This window comes from Rissa tridactyla, chromosome 9 (assembly GCF_028500815.1).
Source record: "Rissa tridactyla isolate bRisTri1 chromosome 9, bRisTri1.patW.cur.20221130, whole genome shotgun sequence".
Classification (NCBI taxonomy): Eukaryota; Metazoa; Chordata; class Aves; order Charadriiformes; family Laridae; genus Rissa; species Rissa tridactyla.
Window position 1 is genome coordinate 15,111,248 of NC_071474.1, and position 23,160 is coordinate 15,134,407.

A 23,160-nucleotide genomic window follows, 5' to 3' on the forward strand; every position below is an offset into this window, starting at 1 on the left:
CTATTTAATGTCCTGACAATACTAGAAATACCTAACACTATTTCACAGAAACATGCTAATGATCTGTAAAATTCAACCAGCACTGGGTGTTTTGTGTTGTAATCTGTAGTGCCAGCTTTATTTTAATGTTTGTATTGGACTGTACTTTGCTTTTTATGTATTGATATGTTTTGCCTGTATCTGAAAATTTTGTAGAATACGTGCTTTGTGCTTTGTCTGTAATGTGTCATGTCTTTGTCTAATGCCTTTGACGTGCAATCCACTGAGCAGAAGAAAGAAGGAGAGAGATTCTCTTATGAGGTTTGTGATAGTAAGCATCTTTTATTGTTCCTGATGATATTTTCTAAGGCTCAGAACGGTCCCATTTCCTACTAATTTCCATTGATGCATTTGTGTAATTCCCTGTGATCTAAAATCAAAAAGAGCTATGCTTGGGCATTCACTTGACACTCTGAATTGACAAGCTTTACTAGGCAGATAGTGTAATGTCTTTCAGAATTTCTAAAAAAATCTATAAAACATTTTTTAAGTGCACTTTTCAGTATCTGAGGGCCTGCTTGTACTCAAGTTTCAGCAACATTTCACCAAAAGCTGCTATTCAACAGTACAGAACATGCTTAACTTTATCTCCTTTTATATTTCATAAGTCTTTAATGTGCCTGAAGTCCTGTCAACAGTAAAAGGACATAAACATGTGCTTCAGTACTTTGCTGATTGTAGTCTTTGCCTGTTTTGAAAGCTAATGAAGAAATTAACATCTTTTCAAGCTGTAGAATCCTGTCTTCTTGTTAAAAAAGCAATCATGAATACACTATCCTTCTTAGCAGTCGCTGGCTTTAAAAAAGAAGTTACGCATACCTCAGCTTTTTCTTCTTGAGACTGTAGTTTGATAGTTTCGCCAAACTTTGACCTAATGTGACCACATTATAGAGAGAATTGGAAAGTACATTCTTTCATATTTCCATGTCCACAGTGGGACGCTGCAGAGGTAAGAGAGTCCCCTGTGTCATGCAATGAATGGCACCTTCCAAATAAACCTACAGATTAATTCCATGGTAAGGAGGTTTTGTCGAGCTAGTAATAGCTTCTTGAAGCTGCCATGGCAACAGTACTTCCTGCTCCAGAGAACATGAAATAAACTTCTGCAGCCTTGTCGACATTGAAGATTTCTGATCAAATTTTAAAAATATGTATTTATCATCCAGACATGGCTGGTTTTTGTTGTTCCTATTAATCCCTTTTCACTCTCCGAATATTATAAATAATCTTGTCTTCCATGCTCTTATATTCTGTGCAAACTACTTTTGCATTAAGGTCTTGCATCCAATCCTACATGTTGAATGTCATGGATCAGAAAAACAGCTAAGTGCTTGTAAATCCTGATGAAGACAAGGGTGGAGGAAAGCTGAGCAGCACTTTATATCTATCACATTATTTTCAAGTCAGAATATTTTCTTGACTCTCCAAAATGTTCCTTTTTCCTCAGCTACAAATGTGGTACAACATGCAAACCTTGGAGAGAATTCAGAGATATTTTTCTAAAATCCCTTTGTTAGGTACCTTAAGCGCATCTCTGATTCATGGACTAAGAAAAAAGATGTAAAAAATACATTCAAAGTTTTGTTTGTTTCTCATTAGGGGAATTTCTTGAAGAAAAGTACATTCATGTTCCATTTTTTGTCACCCATATAAAACCGCTTCTAAAATCTTTGTCCTCAAACTGGAATATGTATTCCCCTAGCTATTCCAAGAGCATAAATGCTAGTGGCCAATCTGCCTTATTGAACCGGTACTTATAAGAAACAAAGCTGGCAATAAAATCTGTAAGCAGTTTCCTTGCAGGGAGAAAATAGTTTAATTTTTTGCTTGTGAAGGACATAAAGATGATTTTCAGCAGAATAATGAGACTATTTCAGTTGAAGCAAAACTAATTCTAAGAAAAATGAAATGCTGTTAATCTCAGTGTCCCATTGTGAGCAGTATGTCTTTCAAACTATGCAGTCAAAATACCACAATCAAGCAGTCCCTGTGTTCAGAGGGCAGGGAGATCTATAAATAGAGAAAAAACTGGACTCTCAGCTCTCCTGCCATTAAAATGAAATAGTCTGAACAATATGAGTTTCTTTATTAACTCTCCTCTTCTGCTGTAGCCAAGCAGGAAGGGTACTTAAAAAATTATATCAATGAGATCAGTCTGCCATAATAAAGTAAGAGTAGTAAAGTGGGATGCAATCCACTGTCTTTTTTTTCTCTTTTTTTTTTTTAAATCAAGTCAAAAATCATGGGAACAGATTATCATAGTGTAGAGTTTTGATGTTTTGATTTATCTCCTGTTCATTTTGTCCAAAAGGAGTGCATACATTTGCACTAGATCATTTTTTCATGTCTGACAAGTTGGAAGCTGCTAAAAGGGAAAGAAAAAAAAATTAATGCTTGTGTTGCTTGTCTCCAGATGGCAGAACATAGCAGAAATGAGTTACAGCAATTAGGATCAAATAAAAGGTGCAAAGCAAAAGCAGGTTGTTTATGTACAACGGGATTATATTGACTGTAGGTAAATCATATTTCCAATCCAGTAATTCAGTTCCAACTTTACATGTAATGGTTAAGAATTCTATAGGAATCTATATCTGGTCCTAAAGACTTTGGTGGGATGACAGAGGCCCAAGCTCAAGCAGAATAGATCTGAAGTGTCCATTTTTGAATCTGTTAAGTCAGAGGCCTAAGTATTTAGAGCAGTGGCAGTCAAACATCTCAAAATGGGATTCACTGTACCTAGGTAGTCGGGTGGGAGGTGGAGGAAGGATGATGTCTGTCAGATCTGTTACGTTTGTCTGTTACAAAAGTAACAGATCTGAAAAATACCTGTATCTTCCCCAGATACACAAACAATATGTAAAACTATTTTCTGAAGGCAAGTAACCAGGTGGTCCCATTAGGAAACTATAGGCAATTAGACCCGTGAAATTGTAGATAAATGGAATTCCAATTAAAGAGGTTCCCTTTAACTCAGTCAAAAGTAATTTCCTTCTCTGTAGTTTCCTATAGAAAAAGTACCAAATTTGCAGTTAACAAGATTATGTCCATACTAGCACACACTAAACTACAGAATGGAATAGCTCAGTCTAACACACTGCATCGAAAGCAGCCAAATTCATCCGATCTTTAACTCTTTTCCAAGGCTTCTACATATAAACAATTTCACAGTTTTAGACAGGCAGCATGTGGAAACAATGATGTTCAAATATTTCTTATTTCTTCAGCTGTTCAGCAACAGTATTCTCTGCTTTTATTTAGCATTCAGAGAAAGTCAAATTTCTAGTTATCTATTTAATAATCCATAATTAACAGATCTTATGAAGTGTGCCAACAAATTTATGAGTATCTTCTGTTCTGAGTAAAAATTAACTCTGTTATTTAAGATGGTAAAAATAACAGAAATATTTATGAACCTAAGAAAGCCAAACAAATTAAAAATTGGTAGAAAAGTGTGATTTACATGTTAACAGCTTAACATTCCACTACCAAAATAAGTTTGCTCTTTAAAAAGAAATCCAGATTTTGACACCTGAGCAACCTATCAATATATTTTAAGACTAGCCCACACATGCTGTGAACTGTAAATGGAACTCAAGAAGCTAAGAGATAAATGGCCTTTTCTGTCTTTCCATTCTTAAATTACATATGGCACATTAATGACACTCATCTTCTCCCCCCACCTCCAATAACCTGCTCAGGTTATTGTTCAGGCATGGGGTGGTTTTTTCCTTCTTCATCAAACTCTGTGGAGCAGATGAGACTTGAGACGAGAAAGAAAAGTCTCCACTACTGTAGATACCCCATTTTCATATCCCTGTGTGACACCTTCTCAGATGCAGATCTCCATTGCCTTTTGTCTCAGTTCCAGCCTTTCCTTCTGGTTGATCGCAAGATAGGATAACATTAGGGCTAGGTCAGCCTTATAAGTCATCATTTAACCACATCTGGGTGGCTGACATTTCTGCAGCTGAGCATGTTTGTAGCTATTTACTTAAACCCCTACTAGTAGCAACTAGTACAAAGAATTACAGATTGCATTTACCTGAGTTCTTGTACACTTCCCTTTCCATAATAACTCTGTACTATCCAGAAAGAGATTGGCTCATGAAACAGAGATGGTTGTTTTTATTGTTACTCCCTTACTAGTAAGTCATCTCAGCCAAGCCAAGAATGGTGAAGACTTTCTTCTCTTGGTCACTGGAAAGCCTTAGATAAATGAATTAATCCCTTCACCACTGATTTGCCTCACTGCGAAACTTACCTCCTTTAGATAGTGGTTTTGAGAGCTGCGTGTTGCTCTCGCAGGTAGTCAGTGTTGTGATGTCAACCTGCGTAACTCTTACGGCTTGTCAACTTCATTAAGGCAAACCATTTGCACAGTGCTATAGTGCATTTTGCACACAATGCTTGTCTGAGAATAAGCAAACCTTGTATAAAATGTGTTAGCAGGAGTTGTTCAAACCATTGCTAAAATAATAGATCCTTCTAAAGCACAAATAAAAATCCTTTTTGAGCTTGTTGCAAAACTGTGATGCATTTGCACAGTGTAGTGGTGTGTTGAATTATAGCCTTTTAGAATATTTAAGTGGGAGACAGTAAATCTTTCTGCTTCCACTGAAATCTTTCTTTTTCTTTTTTTTTCAAATATTTTGCTTTTTAAGTATGGCATCATAGCTGAATATATTTTTTCATATTAAGAAATCAGTGGATTAGTTTATGCATAGAAGATATACAGAAAATAATCCACAATAGTTAGTGAGTGTGACGTGCAGAGGTACCAAAAGCTGATTTACCTTATCTCCAAGGCACAAGACCATCCTAAAACCATCTTTACCAGTTGTAAAGTCCCCCCAGAATTTCATAGTATAGAACCATCACAGTAGTTTCTATCTTAGTTGTACCATATCAGGAAAAAAAAAGCAGGTCATGGCTGTGGTATATTTGGATGATGCCAGTCAAGGGCTGATGCCTGAGGACCCTCTGATTTGCCCTGGGATGTCACAACTCTATAGAGGGTACATGGTAAAATAAATGAAAAGCACGCATTTTGGTCCTAGTGAGACACTCAAATGACCATATTTTCCAGTAGTTAAACAAAAATAGCGATAGCATTTAAAAATCTTGCTAACATATTCTTAGTCATCAAATTACCAGGTGTCTAGCACCTGGGTGGTCAGCCCGCATACCTCTTTATATTGCACTCCTCCCTATGGCACTGCATTAATAAGCATGAGCATGTGTATACACAAGGCTGGATGTCCTGCCAGATGCCTCCAGCTGTGCACACACAAACTTGTTCATGCAACAAAACCCTCTAAAACTTCTAGCACTTGCATGCACCTTTCTATAGCGTGTGCTATGTTCACCATCTGGTATTAGTATTTAATCCAGTTCTGGACAAACTAAGTCTAATTCCAGGTGAATTTAGCAAATATATTGTGTTTTCTGGTTATCACATCAACCTCTGATGGAAAGTAACTACATTGGCCTTTGTGGTTCCAGTAACAAGATGATTCTCTGGTTTGTGCATGATCTAGTAAGAAATTTTGAGTTTTCTGCCTGCCTGGTATTTTTGCGCTTTCTCTGATGTGTACCATGTTCAGTGTGAATGCTTGTGTGTTCAGTATTTGTTAAATGTTAATATTCTAGTGGTCATAAATTTGTGTTCTGTATGTATGGCACCAAAGGAGGCAGTATATTCCCATAGTGAAATGCATTTCCTGGAAAAATCTTTGCCCTTGCTAGTAAACTCTATCTTTGATAACTAATATAGACATTTCAGTAAAATTAGCATTTACATCCCTACTTTTCCTATGAAGGAAAACAATCACTTTAAGGGCATGAACTGTCAGAGTGTATCTGCCAGGGAAACTACTAAGACATGAAGTGGAGAAGGAACAGAATTTTTCTCAATGCAAAGTAAATAAAAACTAATTCAGTAAGTAGGCACAGTGTTAAAATATGAGCATCTGAGATTAGAAAAGTGCTACACATCACTGAGTATTTTCTAAGGGATGCATGGCAATTCCCCTTGTCACCTATTTCAGATTTTTGTCAAAAACTGCAATGAAAATCTTGGATTTTCTATGCTCTTAAACCACACATAACCTCTAAGGAGAGAAAGGATGGTCTAAGACTAGAACTCAGTAGATCTTTGGAGGTGTTTCACAGTTTGTATTTTCTTTACTTTGCTGTAGAATTCCAGTGTAGTCTCATCTAAGTTATCTGATGCACTGCGACACAGCTTCTCCTTCTCTCTAAAGTGTGATTAAAAGAGCTGACCTACTGCACCGTGGTACTCTGAAGCATCAGATGAAGAATAAGCAGTAAACACTACTCGGGCAGTTGAAAGATAGGAAAATGCAAATAGAGACAGACCTGATTATGTATTCTGAATGTACAATTTCCTTTGAAATTCTCAGAAGATCTGTATCTGACCTTAGTGCAGAACAGAGCCCAGAGGATTATCATTGAAAATCATACCCTAATATTGTGATGTAGATAGCTGGAAGACCTGGAACGTCAGCTATTAATTCACATTCAGCTGTTGATCCTGATGATCATCAATCATATCCCACAGTGGGCCGTAACTATTTTTTTTTCCTAAATGCTAAAAGCTTACGGAGACAAAAAGTCAATTCTTTTTTTAATTTGAAAAAGAATGCATAGCAAATAAAGCTGATCAATATCAACAGAGTACCTTTTGGATTAAACATCTGTGCATGGATGCCCATCCCTGTAAATGGAAAACTGTATTTCTCCCCTGCATTCTTTTTTTTCTTATATTTAGAAAACCTGTATCAGATGTACAGGAGCTGTTCTCCCTGTGCATCAGAATGTGTTTCTCTGTGCTTGAATTATATATGTCTTAATGTCTTTTAGAAACAGAAGTACTCGTCCGTCATACTGTATCAATAGAAACAGCATGGATAGTCTTCAAACCATCTTTTCAAGCTGTTCTACTTTTATGCTGTGTTAACGGGAATATGGAAACACCTTCCACCTGAATCACAAAAATAATTACCGATGGTGGTGAAATGTACCAAAAAAAATAAAAGATTAAAACATCTGCAGTATTGTTAACACAAACACTAAATTCTCATGCATCCTTCTCTTGGTATGCCTTGTGAATACTATTTGCCTGATAATGGTAATTTTATTCTTGTGACTGCCAACACAATTTGCACCATCCCATAGAAGGCCATTGTTTAATGGCTGTTTTCATTTCTAGCATTATAATTCTTCGCTTTTACAATCAAATGTTTTCCTTTAAATGGTAATTGGATTTTTAGGCCTACTAAAGCAATCCTGTGTTGTAACAGGTGTTTCCACATTTAGTTTTCGATAGTGCAGTGTATCATTGCATATAATTCCTAATTCATTACTTGCAATAGAAAACCCCAAAACATAGTGTGTAAGTAAAATATAACATTACTTATCTCTCTGCAGTTGGATCCTGAAGCTAGCGTTGTTCTAAAAGAACTTCAGGTGAAACTTAGCAATGTATTGGATGAACTCAGCGTAACGTATGCTGCAAGGTAACAAATCTATTTTACTGCAAACCTTAGAGAAATACTCCCGTTCAAAAATCTGCCTCATTGATTAAGTCCGGGTGGTTGCTTGGACGTCCTGAGGTACAGCTTGCTTCTGCCCTGATGGAGCAGTGTGCATTTGTGTGTGTGTATGGGTTTAGACTCTGAAATATATAGCAGTAACTTCACTGTAAAGAAATCTAAAACTGGTCTGTGGGCACAAACATGTTACAGACTGATGACTTTTGTTCTGCTTTTAGGAATACAAAAATTGCTGATTTTTTCTTGCCTGATGCTGTGTTAAACTTTTCTCTCTGACTATGTTTATGTTACTTACTGAGACTGACAGCTTTTTCCAGGTGGCCTGCTTCAACCAGGGGTGGCTGCCTGTGTTTAGCCCACTTCAGATGGTCACTGTGAATGGCCGCCTTGGGTCATTTGCTTGCCTGTAGCTCTGCAAAAATTGTCTACTGAGCCTTACTCTCAAAATCTTTGATTATTCAGAGAGCACACTGCCGTCTTGAATTAGTGCTGTGCCAGCAGTGCCTGTGCTATAAGAAGCTGCAAGTTACTTTTGCTTCAAATTAGAAAGGAACCTAAGAAAGAGGGATTAGGGCTGTAGTGGTATTCATTAAGCAAAGTCTGTAGTTGCTTATTTAATCCGTCGATGAACCTTCTGGGTGGACAGCGTTCACTTTTTCTGAGCGTGCTTAGTCTGTCATATTGTCGTGCTCTACTTTTGCTCCCAGGCCCTGGTTCTCTGATCATTGACAGTGCATGAATATTATTTCTTTCCAGGGCTTCTTTCGGAACAAGCCAACTAGGTTTCTGCAAAAGAAAACACAGGAATAACTCAATCTAGGATATTCTCCAGATAGCTAGAACATTCCTCATGGGTCACTTTATTGGTGGGATTTATGAGGTTAACAACGTTAACCTTAAGAAAAGCCAGTGTGTTATTTTGGCTTTTATTGGAGGGACTGATCCCAAGGATTTACATGAGCAGTTTCAATAGCAGCTTCATGTTGATTTTATCTAGGGCTTTGAAGTGTATAGGTAAGTACACATCCGAGTGTACTTGGAAAAGTTTCCAATTTTCCTAGTGTTTTCACATGGAGATTTGCATTCTCCTTTTATGATTAGCCATGTAGCTGGAACAGCTTACTGCCTAATTATAATGTTTCTTTTCTCTCACAGTAAATTCTCTTTTACTTTCCTGAAGTTAATCGTTGCCATTTATCTTTTCACATTAATAGGCCTGGAATATTTATGGCCTCTGTTTTGCATTTCTGTTCATAAAATAATCCTAAACCAATTCAATTCATCATAAATCAATTCATAATCCAATTACCATGTGTGCAGAGCCTTGTTCTGCCTCTGAACTGTTGCGTCCGCTGAACGGCTGTTCTGCATTGTTTAAGTATATTGACTGAAGACTGTATCACGTCACTGACACTACAAGACTGTCAGACATGTTGCTCAACCAGACCAGTTAGGAAATGGACCAGTTTTCAGAAAAACTGAACAGATAAAACTTGAGGAGCAAGAATTTGTTCACGCTTACCTTGAAGTGGAAAAGATTCCTTCTGGGAGCAACAGTCTAACTACTTCTTAGTGGCGTTTTGTTTTTGAAAAATGGTATTTTAAACAGTCCAAATGTTTTAGCTCTGTCTAGTTGGAAAGAAGCAAAGCTTCTGATGGCGCTGACTCTGTCTGAAACCCAGGAAAAGTGAAATTGAGCCAAACAGGGCAAAATCAGTGGAAGTTTTCTATTTGTCCTCAAGAAGAATATCAAGCTTGGTTCATATTAACCATCATGAGAAAAAGAATTTATAGTCACCTGTTCCTGCTGTCCTTTCATACCAAAAATAAAATCTTGAGAAGTTGTTGCTAGCTGATAGTCATTCGTATCCTAAACTGATTCTGATACATCTATTGCTTTCAGAAAATAATTACTTGCCCCCCGCCCTCCAAGGGCATGAAAAGCATAATGACAGAACGGAAACAAGGGGGAAAAAATCAAAACAGTACATGAATTTGTTATATGAGCTATAATTCTTAGGAGGAGTTATTTTCAGTCTGTAAAACCTGCAGTATCTTGCGTATGTGAACTTTCCATCATTGCAGATTGATGTAAATCTTGTTGAAGAAACTGATGCAAAATGATAAATATTGTTTTCTATCCCAGAATTCTTTCATTCTCTTTTTTCCCCCCATCCTGTAGTTTCCAATTTATTATTGAAGATTGCGTAAGACAAATGAGCAATGAACTAAATCAAATGAGAGGAAATGGGAATGCAGCAGCCAATAAGAACAGTGCAGCCATTGATGCTGAGATTGTGCTTCGGCCTCTCATGGATTTCCTGGACAAAACGTAAGTGTGGCAGGCTCGTTAGTGTGGCAGGCTCGTTAGTGTGGCAGAGAAGGAATTAAAGCTGCAGTCAGGCATACTGGGTTTTATCCTGAAGCATTGTTAATACCTAGAAACACTCTGTAGTATTTTTAATATTTGTAGTATTCACGTGCATGCAGAATACAATGCTTAACCTGTTTACGTATACAAAGCAGTTTCTATGTAACCTACATGTTTGCCTTTCTAGTTCTTGTCATGTTTTGAGTCATTACGAAGGACCTAGTGTGTGGTATGTCCTCCAGGAGCTGTGGTATAAAGATTGTACTGAACAAAAGAACAAAAGTAACTTCCCTATACGGAAATTGTCTGGCATTTGTTCTAGGCTGGCACCCAGTGTGCCCCTGCTTAATAGTACGCACTTCTGTGTCCCCAGAAACCTGGTCACCATTTACAGGTTTACCGAGCAGTTGATTTTTTTCATCTGTACTGAAAAAAATTTTAGCTGCTTTATCTATATGTCAGCGTTTTATTTTTAGCAATCTACCTAGTCCTATGTTTTAAGTTACAAGAGGGTATGTGTTGCTTTCAAGCAGTACGGTTTTAAATTTTCATTGTCTTTGAGTTAAGACATTTAGTCCTAGCACAAGTCTTAAAGAAAAGCCAAAAGTGTTTATACACTTAAACGTGCTATCCTAAGCTCATTGTTTAAAAAACTGGGTAAGCAGACTTTTGCCTGTCAGGTTTGATTCCAAATTGCCATTTCTCAAAGCCGTCTTTGTAGCTTCTTTGAGTTTAATTGAATAATGATATAATGGAAACAAAAATTACTGTCCAAAAAAAAGATACTCCTCACCACGGGAATATTAAATGGAATTTTAGCAGATGCTAAACCTATGCACAGAAAATAAAGGTGTGAAATTTTTTAAAAAAACAACCACTGCTAGGGAATATCACTTTTCTTACAAATATATATTTATAATAGGATTATAAACATGTCATATTAATATAGTTTGAGTTTTAGTTATTTCTTAATTATGCTTTTATTTATGTGCTTACTAAGAGTAGTAAGAGATGCTAGAAATGTGAATTGGTATATTTATGATGGCTTTAATGATGATATAACAATGACTTTTATGGTGATAGAATGACTTTACAACAATCTCTTTTTACATTAATTCATTTCCCACATATACATTTTTGTGATATTATTTGGAAATATTTTTTCCTGTGTCTGAAAACTGCAGCACTTCATTCATGACTCTACTCACTCATGGCAATACATACGAGATGATTTATGACTACACTCTTAAACAAAGAAAAAAAAAAATCTAAGTATATAGATCCTCCAAAAATAGTATGATTGCACAGATATGCCAATATATAGAAATAAATGTTTCCAAATGGTAGCCCTGGATTTGCAGTAGCTTATTAACACCTAGTTCTACATCATTGTAGAAATAAAAAATAACAAGGGAGACATTTGTTTTTTAGTTTTAAGACATAAACAAATTATATACTAAAACTTTAATATAGGGGCTTGGGAGTGCTGAATTGTATCATCCATCAAACTTTGTAACTCATCGTCATTTTTCATTTTCGGTAAATACATATCAGTAATATATTAAGCAAGTCTTTTTTTATCAAAAATATTTACTGATAATATTGGAAAATAACAGCCATTGAGAAATCCTTATTGGTAGAGAAAAGCTAAACCATAAGGGCCATTAATCTGAGCATATAGTCACACAGCACCTCGGTAGTCTGAACGCTAGTTTTGGAGACTGGTTTGTGTTTTGTTTTATTCCAGTTTAAGTGTCTCTGCAAAAATCTGTGAGAAGACAGTTCTGAAACGGGTTTTAAAAGAGCTATGGAAGTTAGTCTTGAACAAAATAGAAAAACAAATTGTGCTTCCACCACTGACGGACCAAACCGTAAGTGTCCCAGCAGTAGTTCACACGCATTATAAAGAATTGTAATAATGTGCTTAATCAGATTTTTGCCAAGGGGTCTGATGCTATCCTTTTCTGTACCATGACGAGAAGGAATAACATATTGCCTGTATGCAGTGTGTTGCTTTCTAGTGTTTGAAAGTAGTGTAGCTAGGTTGCTCCTCTCTAGCTGGGGAGGAAGACCTTGCTCCTTCATATACTGCCTGCCCCAACTCAGAGCAGTTTTTATGAATGCAGTATAAAAGAAGCCAAATCTCTGGCTTTGTAGAGTGCTTTCATTGAGTTTGATTTCTCTTTACTTCCTCATGCGCAATTTCACCAAGACTATTCCTTGCCCTTCCCGGTTGCACCAGAAATTCAATGGCTTCCATTTTTGCAGCTCCCAGAAAGCCAGGAATGCCCCATCCCTTTCTGCAGTCTTGCCTGCTGTGCCATTCTTCATCTTGAGGCAGCACAACATCGGGAGGATTAAGCCACTTCTGGCTCTAAAGTTTTTGGGTATTTTAATAGCAGACTTGATAGGAGGTCCTTTTGGGGCAGGGCTGCATTTACAGCCTAACAAGAAAAGGGAAAGAAACAATAAGTTAATACAGAAAGTAGTGCTGCTACACACGAGACCAGTGTGGGTGATAGCCTGACACGAACCCCGAGTGGTGACAGAGCTGAGGCCACCCAGAAAATCTGATTCTGTCTAAGGATGAAAGAAAAAGAGCCTGACCTGGAGTGCCTTTTTTTAATTGCCTTTTGCTTTTTTGAGGGACTGGGATAGCATAAAGGTTAATTCTTCTTGTTTTCAATCTTGTCTAGAAAAAAAATTCACCGTTTTTACATTGCTGTAGTGTGCCTTTGGGCAGCTTTACTGTGTATGTCCTATGATATCTGTTAAGCTGCTAATAATCTATTGGTCAGTAGCTATATGTTAAAAACAGGTCATTAAATCATATTATAATATATTAAAGGTACATGAAAGGATATTGCTGGAGAGGCAAGAAGAACATCTATAAATGATGTTAAGGTAGTAATGAAATAACCTAAGGTATTAAAAATTTTAGACTAGAGCTAATCACAAGATCATAGCCAGGACTCCACTGAATTTGTTCGTATTTACTATAATGCTCTTGTTTACTACGCATAATTAGAAACAGCCTCTCCTTCAGTGAGTGACTGTGTCAAATTTATATCTCTGAGATTTCTAATTTGCTTTTCAAACATTCTGGGGCAAATTTTATCTGCAAATACACAAGTAGCATTTAAATTGGGTAACTGCATTTCCCATCAGGCATTAGGAATATTTATTAGCTTTATGGAGGATCAGTTGTTGGACTATAACTCATAGAACAGCACGGTTCAGAGTTAAGGGATTTTTCCCTTGCTTTTTTTAATTGCTTGCCAAGAAAACAGAATTACCTGTCAAAGACTTAGTAACTTGGACAATAGCACAATACGTTTCAGACAGTTAGGATAGTAAAACATATTTTCAGTCATTTCCCCCCAAGAGCTTGAATGTAGACCTTTCTTTAGAAACTAATAAAAAGATTTTAGTCTTTCAACCGTAGAGAAAATAACCTTTGACTGCCAACTGAACACGGATTTCAGTTCATCTGCCTGTATCTGCAAGCACCTCTGTTGTCCTTACTGATGCTCAGAAATCCCACCAAGCAATAAGATGTGACTCTGATGTTATAGCCCAGTTCAAAAAAGCTTCTTCCAGTCATTAGTTTAGCAAGTTGATACTTCGTTAAGCCATGGGTGTAGATCTGGAATGCAAAACTTCCGCGTTACAGGCAGAACATAGAAAGGGTGGTGAAGATGCAGAGACAAGGAGTGCTCCTCCTCCCTTCACCTAGAATGAAGAGTTTTCTGGATGGATGTTAGTTTATTTAGTGGCCGAAGGTAAGCCGGCTTCTGTTTATCAGCCAGTTACTGATTAAAGGCAGAGACTGCGCCTATCACTCAAGACTCTTTAAGATCATTTTAAACAGTGACAGCTGGGGTGTCCACAGGTGCTTTGCCACCATTCTTCATAAAATAGAAACAACCCTTGCTTCTCCACACACACTTAAGAAACATGAGCCTCTGACTAGAAAATTGTCTGCAGCGTATTTTTTTCCAAATTTTGCTTGATATTTGCATAGTAGAAGACACAAAATTTTAAATATGTAGTCTGTAGTGACTAAGGAACATGGAAAATAGGTACAAAGATACCGGATTATGCTTTCAGAGTGCTTGCAGTATCACATGTGTATGCTACACTTCACCAGCTGTTGGGTTTTAGTAGTGGTAGCCTCCATATAAGGTGTCCCAGTTGGCAGGCATGGTGAAAGCTGTATAGCTAGTTGCATTTATGTTGCTGCTTCCATTTACTATTGAACACACAATTAAACAAAATCAATGAAAAGTAGGACACGGTAAGAGAGATGTTTCCCTTTTGTAGTCTTGAATATTACTTTCTCTCTGAGGGTGAGAGGCACAGACGTTCAGAAGCAGGGTTTATTTTTTAATTTTCACATTTATCTTACCATTCTCATGACTAATAAATAATGAAAATTTAAGCTGCAGTTCTATATTACATCTTTTGCTATTGAACTATACAGAAGCAAAATTATTTCTGAAACCTTTTGGAACAGAAAGACTAATGAAAATTGTTCTGTATTGTGCTATGTAAGTAAGTTGGACTGACTTTTTTTTTTTTCTGAAGTCCAGATATTCAGAGCTATGTCTTGCTGAACTGCCAAGTAACTGCACTAGTAATTATATTTTTTTGGAGTAATTGTGATAAAAAATGTGGGCATGGAATAATAGTAGAATTCTTTTTATCTAAGACAAACACATAGGCATTGGCCAGGATTTTGCTTTTGTAATATATTGGTTTAACTTCATAACGCTTTGGTATCTTTTCTTAAAGAAATGGCTTTGGCTTAACAGTACGCTGTTATGCTGCGCGTTACTTACTCAGCTGAGTATTTCACTGTAGAGAGTTAAGCTTTTGCAGGTTCCTCAGGCCTACTCGCTTCCCATTACAATTATTTATATTAGCATAGCACCTGAGAGTTATGATTATGGACAAATATCTCATTGACACACTGTATAAGAACAATCACAGCCAAAGCTTAAAAATATTAAATGCAAAATGAGATAGCAGACAGGAGCACACAAACCCACTATCAACAGAATACATAATATTCGTATCAAGTATGGGATACGGGAGGGAATCATGCTGCAGGCACTCAACTACTTGGCTTTATCAACTACATGAAAATATGTCTCATGTGTAATTGAAATTTTTATTTAGCTTTGCAAAAATGTGACTTTGGCTAATGTCCTAGCAGAAAATAAGATCATGTTGACATAAAAAGCAAACACGCAGTAGTGAGTCTGTTTCCTGAATTTTCAATGTGATTACAGGGGCCCCAGATGATATTCAGTGCAGCCAAAGATCTTGGACAACTCTCAAAACTCAAGGTAAAGGAGCCAAATGAAGCTGTGAATGGCTTGCTCTAAAGAAAAAAAAAAAAAAAAAAAAAAAAGTGAATGTGAGGCCAAACCTCATGCCTCATTCTTGTGCTTAGTTGCGATAATAAGATTGAGTGTGGCAGTAACTGTTCATAGGTGAGTAATTATTTTAGTCTCATCAAAACCAAATTAAAAATACAAGACTGTATGCTTATATGGTAAAGTGATCAAGTAGATGGGTCAAGAAGATATCAGTCCCATATTGCACAACTAGGTCTCATAAGCATTAAACATCATGGAAAAAAATTACGAGACCTTTGTGTTCCCTTCTGGAACCAGTTCTGCAAAAACTCTAAGGTGGGAATGCTAGTGATTTTTTTCTATGGATTATTTATGGTATGTATTGAAACACAGCATGTACCTCTACAATAAACTCATCAGCACTACATCACTGAAGTCCATAACACACTTGATGGAGAGCTTAGATGTTTGATACTGAAGTCAGTTGTTTGCCAACCAATTTTTCCATTAGGATTTCAGATTTGGGCAGAAATGTGAATAACTGCTCAGTTTGCTAGAAGAGTTATAGTGTTGCCTAAGTCAATCAGAGAATGCTTATTTTAGACAAAGACTTCACAGGAGTATAGTCACTTTAGGACTCTATTTAACTTATGTTCTAATAGGAAACTTTTTCTTTTTTTTTAAATTGGGGCATTAAGAAACATTAGTTAAACTGTCAGGTTTGTTAATAAAATTAATTATTTCAGTATCATCTAATATAATTATTTAAACTTAAAATTTAATGTTTTCACTGAGCCCCAGAAGACAGAAATAATATATCCTAGGAAAAGAAATAAAGTTACACAGATGCTCAGTATTAAATGTTGGGGTTTTCTGTCTGCAATCTATGTTTTCAAGAAACAAGATGATTGCTCTAGGTTATAAGTTGTTGTGAAAGAAGTCTGAAGTTGAATTAACCCCTGTTAATCATAGGAGCTTGGGGGGCATTTGGGTGTTTTGTTTGTTTATTTGTTTTTCCAAGAATAGACAGGCCACAGTACTGATTCTCTTTCAAAATCAACTGCAGCCTTAACTTGCTTTGCAGGACCATGTGATTCGGGAGGAAGCCCGAAGCCTGACCCTGAGGCAGTGTGCAATAATGGAAGTAGCACTAGCTACTATAAAGGTACAGCTCTATGTGTTTTTCTGTTCTGTGCTGGAATGACCAAGAACATGATTGACATAAACAACAGATTCTAATATAGAATGGTCCCTTAGAATAATAAAGTTCCCTTTTAATATGTCAAGAACCATTTGATCCTAAGCTCCTTGTATTGACTTGAAAGCAAATGTCAACTAGTCTGCATAAAGAGAACTGTGGCTACCGCTGTTCTGCCCCAAAGGAAATCCTCTTTTGAAGGATGAAATTTTCTCCTCATCTTCAACCGCAGAACCAACCAATGAGCTCCTTTTCTCTTCCATCCTCTTTCTTTCACAGTCTGGGAAACCCTAATGTGGTCACTCAAGGATGACACACACATTTTCTGCATATCCACAGTAAAAGACATCAAAATTGGAATAAAAAAAAAGATAATCACTATGGAAACTTCCATGGAATTTCTAATAATTTCTTCCCCAAAGCAGAATCATAATTTCAGGTACAATTGCAGTGCAATGCTAATCCAAAACTTCATATTCTAGAATCTCCTCTCTTAAAATTTTTACAAAATTCCCCCTTCCTTCAGAAAGAATGCATTCTTTACTTGTGCTGGAAACCATGCTTGCATTTTAGAGATTTTTTTTTTTTTAGATAAAGGATTAAAACCTATTCCACTTTCCACAATATTCCACTTTCCACAATACAGAAGAACCCTGCAAATATATATATCCAGTTTTGACATATAAATACCTCCCATCATAAAGACCAAAATTTTGCATATTTTTTTCTCCTACAAGACTTAAGCTCCGTAGTAGAGATGATGACAGTTATCTCAACTACTATAATCATACATCCAGCCACACATGCCAGGTGTTATTTTTAAAAAATTTTGTAAGAATTTTACTTAAAATTGTATGTTTGTATCTGGGGCCTCTCTCTTTAGCAATACTTCCACGCTGGAGGAAGTGGGCTGAAAAAGAATTTCCTGGAAAAGAGCCCAGACCTACAGTCCCTGAGATATGCTCTTAGCCTATACACACAAACTACTGACGCCTTGATAAAGAAGTTTATAGACTCTCAGACATCTCAAAGTAAGTGATTTGTAAGAGAGATATAAGTGCATCACTTTAATTGCTTGCCAATCACATTCTCCAAACACTGTGGTATTTCATGGTTTATTGTCACAGATTTGCCCATGTGATGTTATCCCGTATCAGCTGCTATTGTCAATCAATGGAGCTTATGTGCATTTATCAGCTTGTCACTTTACATGAAGGATAGGTCCCATAGCTCTATATGAACACTGAATATCAGGGTTATTTATGGGAGCACTCCATACACAAACAGGGTTGTAGAAGCCATACCAGAGTGCATATTATAGTTGCAGAAACAGAGTAAATTCGTAGAGTACATTGGCATCTCTAGATACCTTCTGAGCTGGAGGATATTAATTACTAATCACAAATAACTGTGACATATCCCTTAAGGTTTCCTTTTGAGGTTAAGAACAATGAATTGTGAACAACACACCCTTAATCTAGCACACTGACTCCACATTACACAACACACACTTCTCCTTCTAGCAGGTCATCTGTGGATTCAAAAGCAATAGAAGGTTTTGGTAGGCTAAAATACAGCATTATTTTCCCTGTCTAGATTTTTTCCTTTGTGCATTTCGGAATTCATATTCAAAACCATCCTGCTAAAAATGTCACATTATTTTTTATGCCTGCTTATAAAAAAATCCGAGTTTTGATACTTTCCCAAATACAAACCAAGACAGAGAACATGTAAGAATATCATATTAGGTGTACTTTGAATCTAGATATCAGGAACACTGAAGTCACTTTTTCCTGCTCTAGAATTTTGGCATAGTGCACCAAAAAAAAATAAAACAAAGTCCTCTTCATTTAAAATATATATGCCATTCATTAATGGTGTATTTCAGAAGAGGACGTTCCATGGTTTCAGTAAGAGGGCAAGAGTTCACAGTTATACTTTTAGTCAAAGATTCCTTCTATTTTGAAAAAGAAACTATTTTTTAACATTTTTCTTACCAATCTAGGACAGTGTTTTCATATTTCTACAGTGCATACAGGAACTGCTTTTGTATAGATAATGTGCAGATTACAATCCAGAGGGAGAATCAGAAAAGTTTTAATTGGACAGTTAAGCTGGAAATCAATTGCTTTTACCTCTGAAGTACAGTATGTTACTCACAGTATAAAAAGCATGAAACACCAGTTTTGCAGCTTGCCCCAACATTAATTCCAAGGAACGATTTCCTAGGGAGCTCCCATATTAGACTGAAGATCTCTGTTAATAATTCATACATTACAAGTGAGAAAATCGCTATAAAAACTCTAGTACATAAGGAATAAATTCTTTTTTTCCCTCTCTCGAAAAAGATTAACAATATGGATTTAGGCAGAAAATTATTAATTACTAGTATATTTTGCGTTTCCTTACGTATACTTTCATTGTAACTTCAGGAGAGAAAATTAACCAGGTTGTAGTCATAAGCAGAGATCCTTTATAAGTCCTAAACCGCAAACCTGAATTTTCTGATTTTCATCATGGTTTCAGCCTGAGGTCTGTGTTCATTTCTGTGCACACATTAGCATGCCTGTATTTGCACACCAGTATTATCAGAAGCGTAGCCACTGGGAATGAAAGTTAAGGAAAAGTGACTCATAGCTTTTCATCATCCTTTAATGTCTCATTTAAAAGAACTAAAAAACTCATTTATTATGACCTCCAGCCTCAAAACTGTAGCTGTATCATTAGCATTTACTAAAATGACCATGTTTGCAAATCAGAAACTTTCTCTGAAGCATAATTAGATTTATATCTGCCCTCATAGTTGTACAGGTAACCAATTCATAATCAATAGACAGTTAGATGTAATTAAACTCAAAGCAATGGAAAAAAAGAATACTTTAAAGAAAATAGCATATTGAATAATAACTATAACTGTAGATAAAAGTGGATTCTCAGTTTTCTTTTAATGACTATTAGAATCAGACAATACTTTTAACCACAGGTGAACATAGTTTTTCATTTGCCACGATTAAACTGCAGTGTTTCTACGAAAGTGAAGGGCAAATATTTGTTTGATTGGTGTGAGGAGGGGGGAGTTATTCCCCCCCACCCCCACCCCGCAAGCATAAAAGCTGTGTAAAAGTGTATGTTTTGGTCCTTGATGTTTCCTGTATTCATGGACATGCAGGGTCAAGTTCAGTAGGAATAACCCAATTATCCAAGAATATGCTTTTGTAACATTTCCAAACAAGGAAAGCATACATGTCTAGAACTCAACGGTGTGAATGACAGTCATTTAAGCATACAAGGATGATTGCTTGAAACAAAGTTTTTATTCCCAGGCTTTGTGCCTACGCATTCCAAAGAGCTTCCTGGAAACAAAGCAACTTGCATAGGCAATATTAGGGATTGTAGTGTGAGCTCCATGTTGCATTTTATTGAATTAAGTTATACCTTCACCTTTGAGGCTACTTAATTTAAAGGATATTAAAATTAAAAGGAGAATTATGGCTGCAGTTTAGTTTAGCAAGTGTCTTAAACCTTCAGTAATTTCATAGCCAGTGTTGTGAATGTTTACATTTGGTTCGCATCAACTCTAACAACATGGAAGTGGTGGAATCACCATCCCTGGAGGTATTTAAAAGATGGGTAGACATCATGCTGAGGGACATGGTTTGGTGGTATTTTTTTCAGTGTTAAGTTATGTTTGGATTGGATGATCTGAAAGGTCCCTTCCAATCTAGATGATTCTATTCTTTGTACAAATATGATTTTAGTTTTAGCGAACTGACCAAAAAGACAGTACCTCAAACATTACAGTGTTCTGAATTTGCTCTCATTTATTACCACAAATTTCTCCAAAGTAAATGCCACTGTTGCATCTAAAATGGTTACTTGTTGGAAATAGGCAGAGAAATGTTTTTTCTTATAAATTTACATCAGCTTAGTTTTATAAACCTCCTTAGAGAATGCTACTGTTATTGTAAGGTATGCAACATAGCAATCCATAGTGGCAGGACTGAAATACATTTTTTAGCCTGACATTAAAGAGTTTGTATTACTTAAGCAGAAAAATCAATATTCTTCTAGCAACATGGAGCTCACACTACAATCCCTACTTGTATGCTTAAATGACTGCAGAAAATTCTTTCTATGGCTATTCTAATTCTTTCTAAGGCTATTCTTTCACATCAGCTGATTTGTATCAGATTTCTTTGTTCTTATGGTGGACAATTGAAAGCTAAAAGTGAAAGAAGCATCTGAAACAAGAAAAGATAATGAGCAGAATTAAAAATATTAAATATTTACCTAATGAGAATGAGTAGCTGTGACAGTAATTCCATACTCGTCTTGTGAAGCTACCAACGCAGGGAAGGAAATTATGTGATCAAAATGAAGCGAAATTCTTTTCGACTGCCAAGCCAAAATTCAATTCTGTGTTCCTTTGCAACCTGTAATGGCACAAGGCAAAGCAGAGCCTCACTATCTTCTATATTCTTAAATATATGGAATCAGATTCAAACCCTTAACTGATAGTTGACTTAGAAAACAGCAAATACTATAGTTTAGGCAAGATGACATCAGAGTACAGAAAATAAAAATCATTTAGCGGCTCTTATAAGTGAAAAAGGAAAGATTTGTTTCTGCTCTTTTGCATGTCAAAACTGTTGTATTATTAACAACTGTCATATTTTGAAAGCTGTACCTGTATTCTATCATCAACTTTAAGTCCTACAGAGCATTTCCATTTCTCTCTTAACCTATACTTCAGACAGAATTTAACTCAAGAAATAATCCCTGCTTCATCCACTGCAGTTTCAAATTGAGGTCACAATCATGTGTTACACAACCTTATTTCGTGAGAGAAAAAAACAGACCTGCATTATAAGCTGCAGAAATCAGCCTACAATTGCAAGGAATGTATAGTGACAAACAACAGGAAGCTTACAACAATGTAGAAACTTGCAGAATTACAACAGAAGTATTCCAGCATATGCTAAGATCAAAATAAATGCATTCAGAATAGTGGCAGAAAATAAATATAAAGTTCACATACAAAAAAACCAGACTGCTGGTGAAGCATAAGGTTTTTACAGAACTTTCACTTAAGAGGCTGTCACAATAGAAGATTTTGTTATTTACTCCTTAAATGAAATAGTAAAGCACGTAAATTAGAAATAAGTTGTATATTACAGTTTCTCTTAAGCCTTCAAGAAACTGAACACAAGCTACTGGTATCCATCAGTTATATGACATCAGTTTTCAAAAATAATTTCTTAATGGTATCAGTGGAGCAGTCACTACATACGTAAACCTCTCAACTTGAGAGGCTATACTTGCCTGTATGTTGCCTGGTTAAAGCACTGGACTCTGTGTGTGTGTGTATGTATATATACACACACACACACATATACATACGGGCGGATGGATGATGCTAACTGGGTACTCATCTCCCAGATCAAAGCTGGTTCATCCCTGGTTTCTCACCATACAGACATACAAGTGGCTACAGAAAATGGAGGGGCACAATTGAAGCATGGCTTGTACCTGAAGCAGGCAGAGATGAAGGGGGAAGCCTTAGCTGGGGATTCCACCCTGGCACTCAAACCAGTACTTTCTACTCACACCATAATATAAATTAAATAGTTAGCTATTAGCTGGGGATTCCACCCTGGCACTCAAACCAATACTTTCTACTCATACCATAATATTCTACTTTTATACTAATGCTTTCTGAATTCATCCTTTCACTCTGTCTGACCTTACAGAAATTCAGATAGGAGAGAATGTATTTTGATAGCATGGCTGTGTACAATTGAGAGGCTTATGTATGCTGCAGAACCTTTTGTCAACCTTAATACCTTCACACCAAGTGATCCTTACGATAAATGATTTCTGTTTTCTAATCAAATACAAACCTTCTAAATCTTTTCAATCTTTTCATGGCAGCCTGGTGAAGAATGGTTGCTGAAAGTCAGCCATCAAGTAACTGAACTTGGTTCTCAGGCAAAACAAACAATTATCACAGTTTGTATAGCAACTTCTTAAAGCAAAGCATGTGTTGCAGTTAGTGTGGTTATTATTACTTAAAGCAGGTTTCCCTGTTGCCTTCCTTTTCTCTAGCACACATACTAACTTACTACATCCAGCTTTTAACAACTCCGCTCTTTGTATTAAATGAAAATGTTAAAACATGCACTCAAGGTTTTCCTCTAAATTATAGAGCCTCAGGATCCTGTAAAAAATAAGTTGATTAGTCACCCAGATGTTTTTCCTTCTGATAAATTAGCAGATGAACCCCAGACAAATACATGTATTTTATTGGCATCGTTAATCAGAAGATGACAAATGTTTGTCTAAATTAAAGTGTTGATTTCATAGCTTGTGTAATTCCTGGAACATTGGGCACTGTGAAAGCTTGAGTGTTTGTTCAACTTCTTTGTTCTTATGGCCTATATAGAAAATAAGGTCAAAGCGTAGGTCCGGTATATAAATAAATGGTCAGATTTATGCTAAAGAAGCTCACTAGCAAATGGGTCGGGATGGGGTTACCACAGGGCAACGTGTCCCGTTCAGCTGGTTCTATTGCCTGGCTCACAGTGCTTAGTGAGCTTTTCTGTGTCTCGGATACTG

At 36.5% G+C, this 23,160-nt stretch overlaps 1 protein-coding gene across 7 annotated transcripts in view; it reads left to right on the plus strand.

Moving 5' to 3' along the window:
* The window catches only part of UNC13C (unc-13 homolog C), a 228,027-nt gene that overhangs the window by 195,344 nt on the left and 9,523 nt on the right, over positions 1-23,160 (plus strand). For 5 of the 7 annotated variants that reach the window (XR_008468536.1, XM_054215056.1, XM_054215054.1 and 2 more), the window contains 7 exons: positions 271-300; positions 7,489-7,577; positions 9,796-9,945; positions 11,732-11,855; positions 15,279-15,335; positions 16,432-16,512; positions 17,429-17,576. Coding sequence is in view for 6 of the 7 variants with exons in the window: in XM_054215056.1 (XP_054071031.1) it covers positions 271-300; positions 7,489-7,577; positions 9,796-9,945; positions 11,732-11,855; positions 15,279-15,335; positions 16,432-16,512; positions 17,429-17,576 (679 nt within the window). In the remaining variant the exon portion in view is untranslated. The remainder of the gene's footprint in view (positions 1-270; positions 301-7,488; positions 7,578-9,795; positions 9,946-11,731; positions 11,856-15,278; positions 15,336-16,431; positions 16,513-17,428; positions 17,577-23,160) is intronic. The other 2 variants (XM_054215055.1, XM_054215060.1) reach the window with 1 other exon arrangement.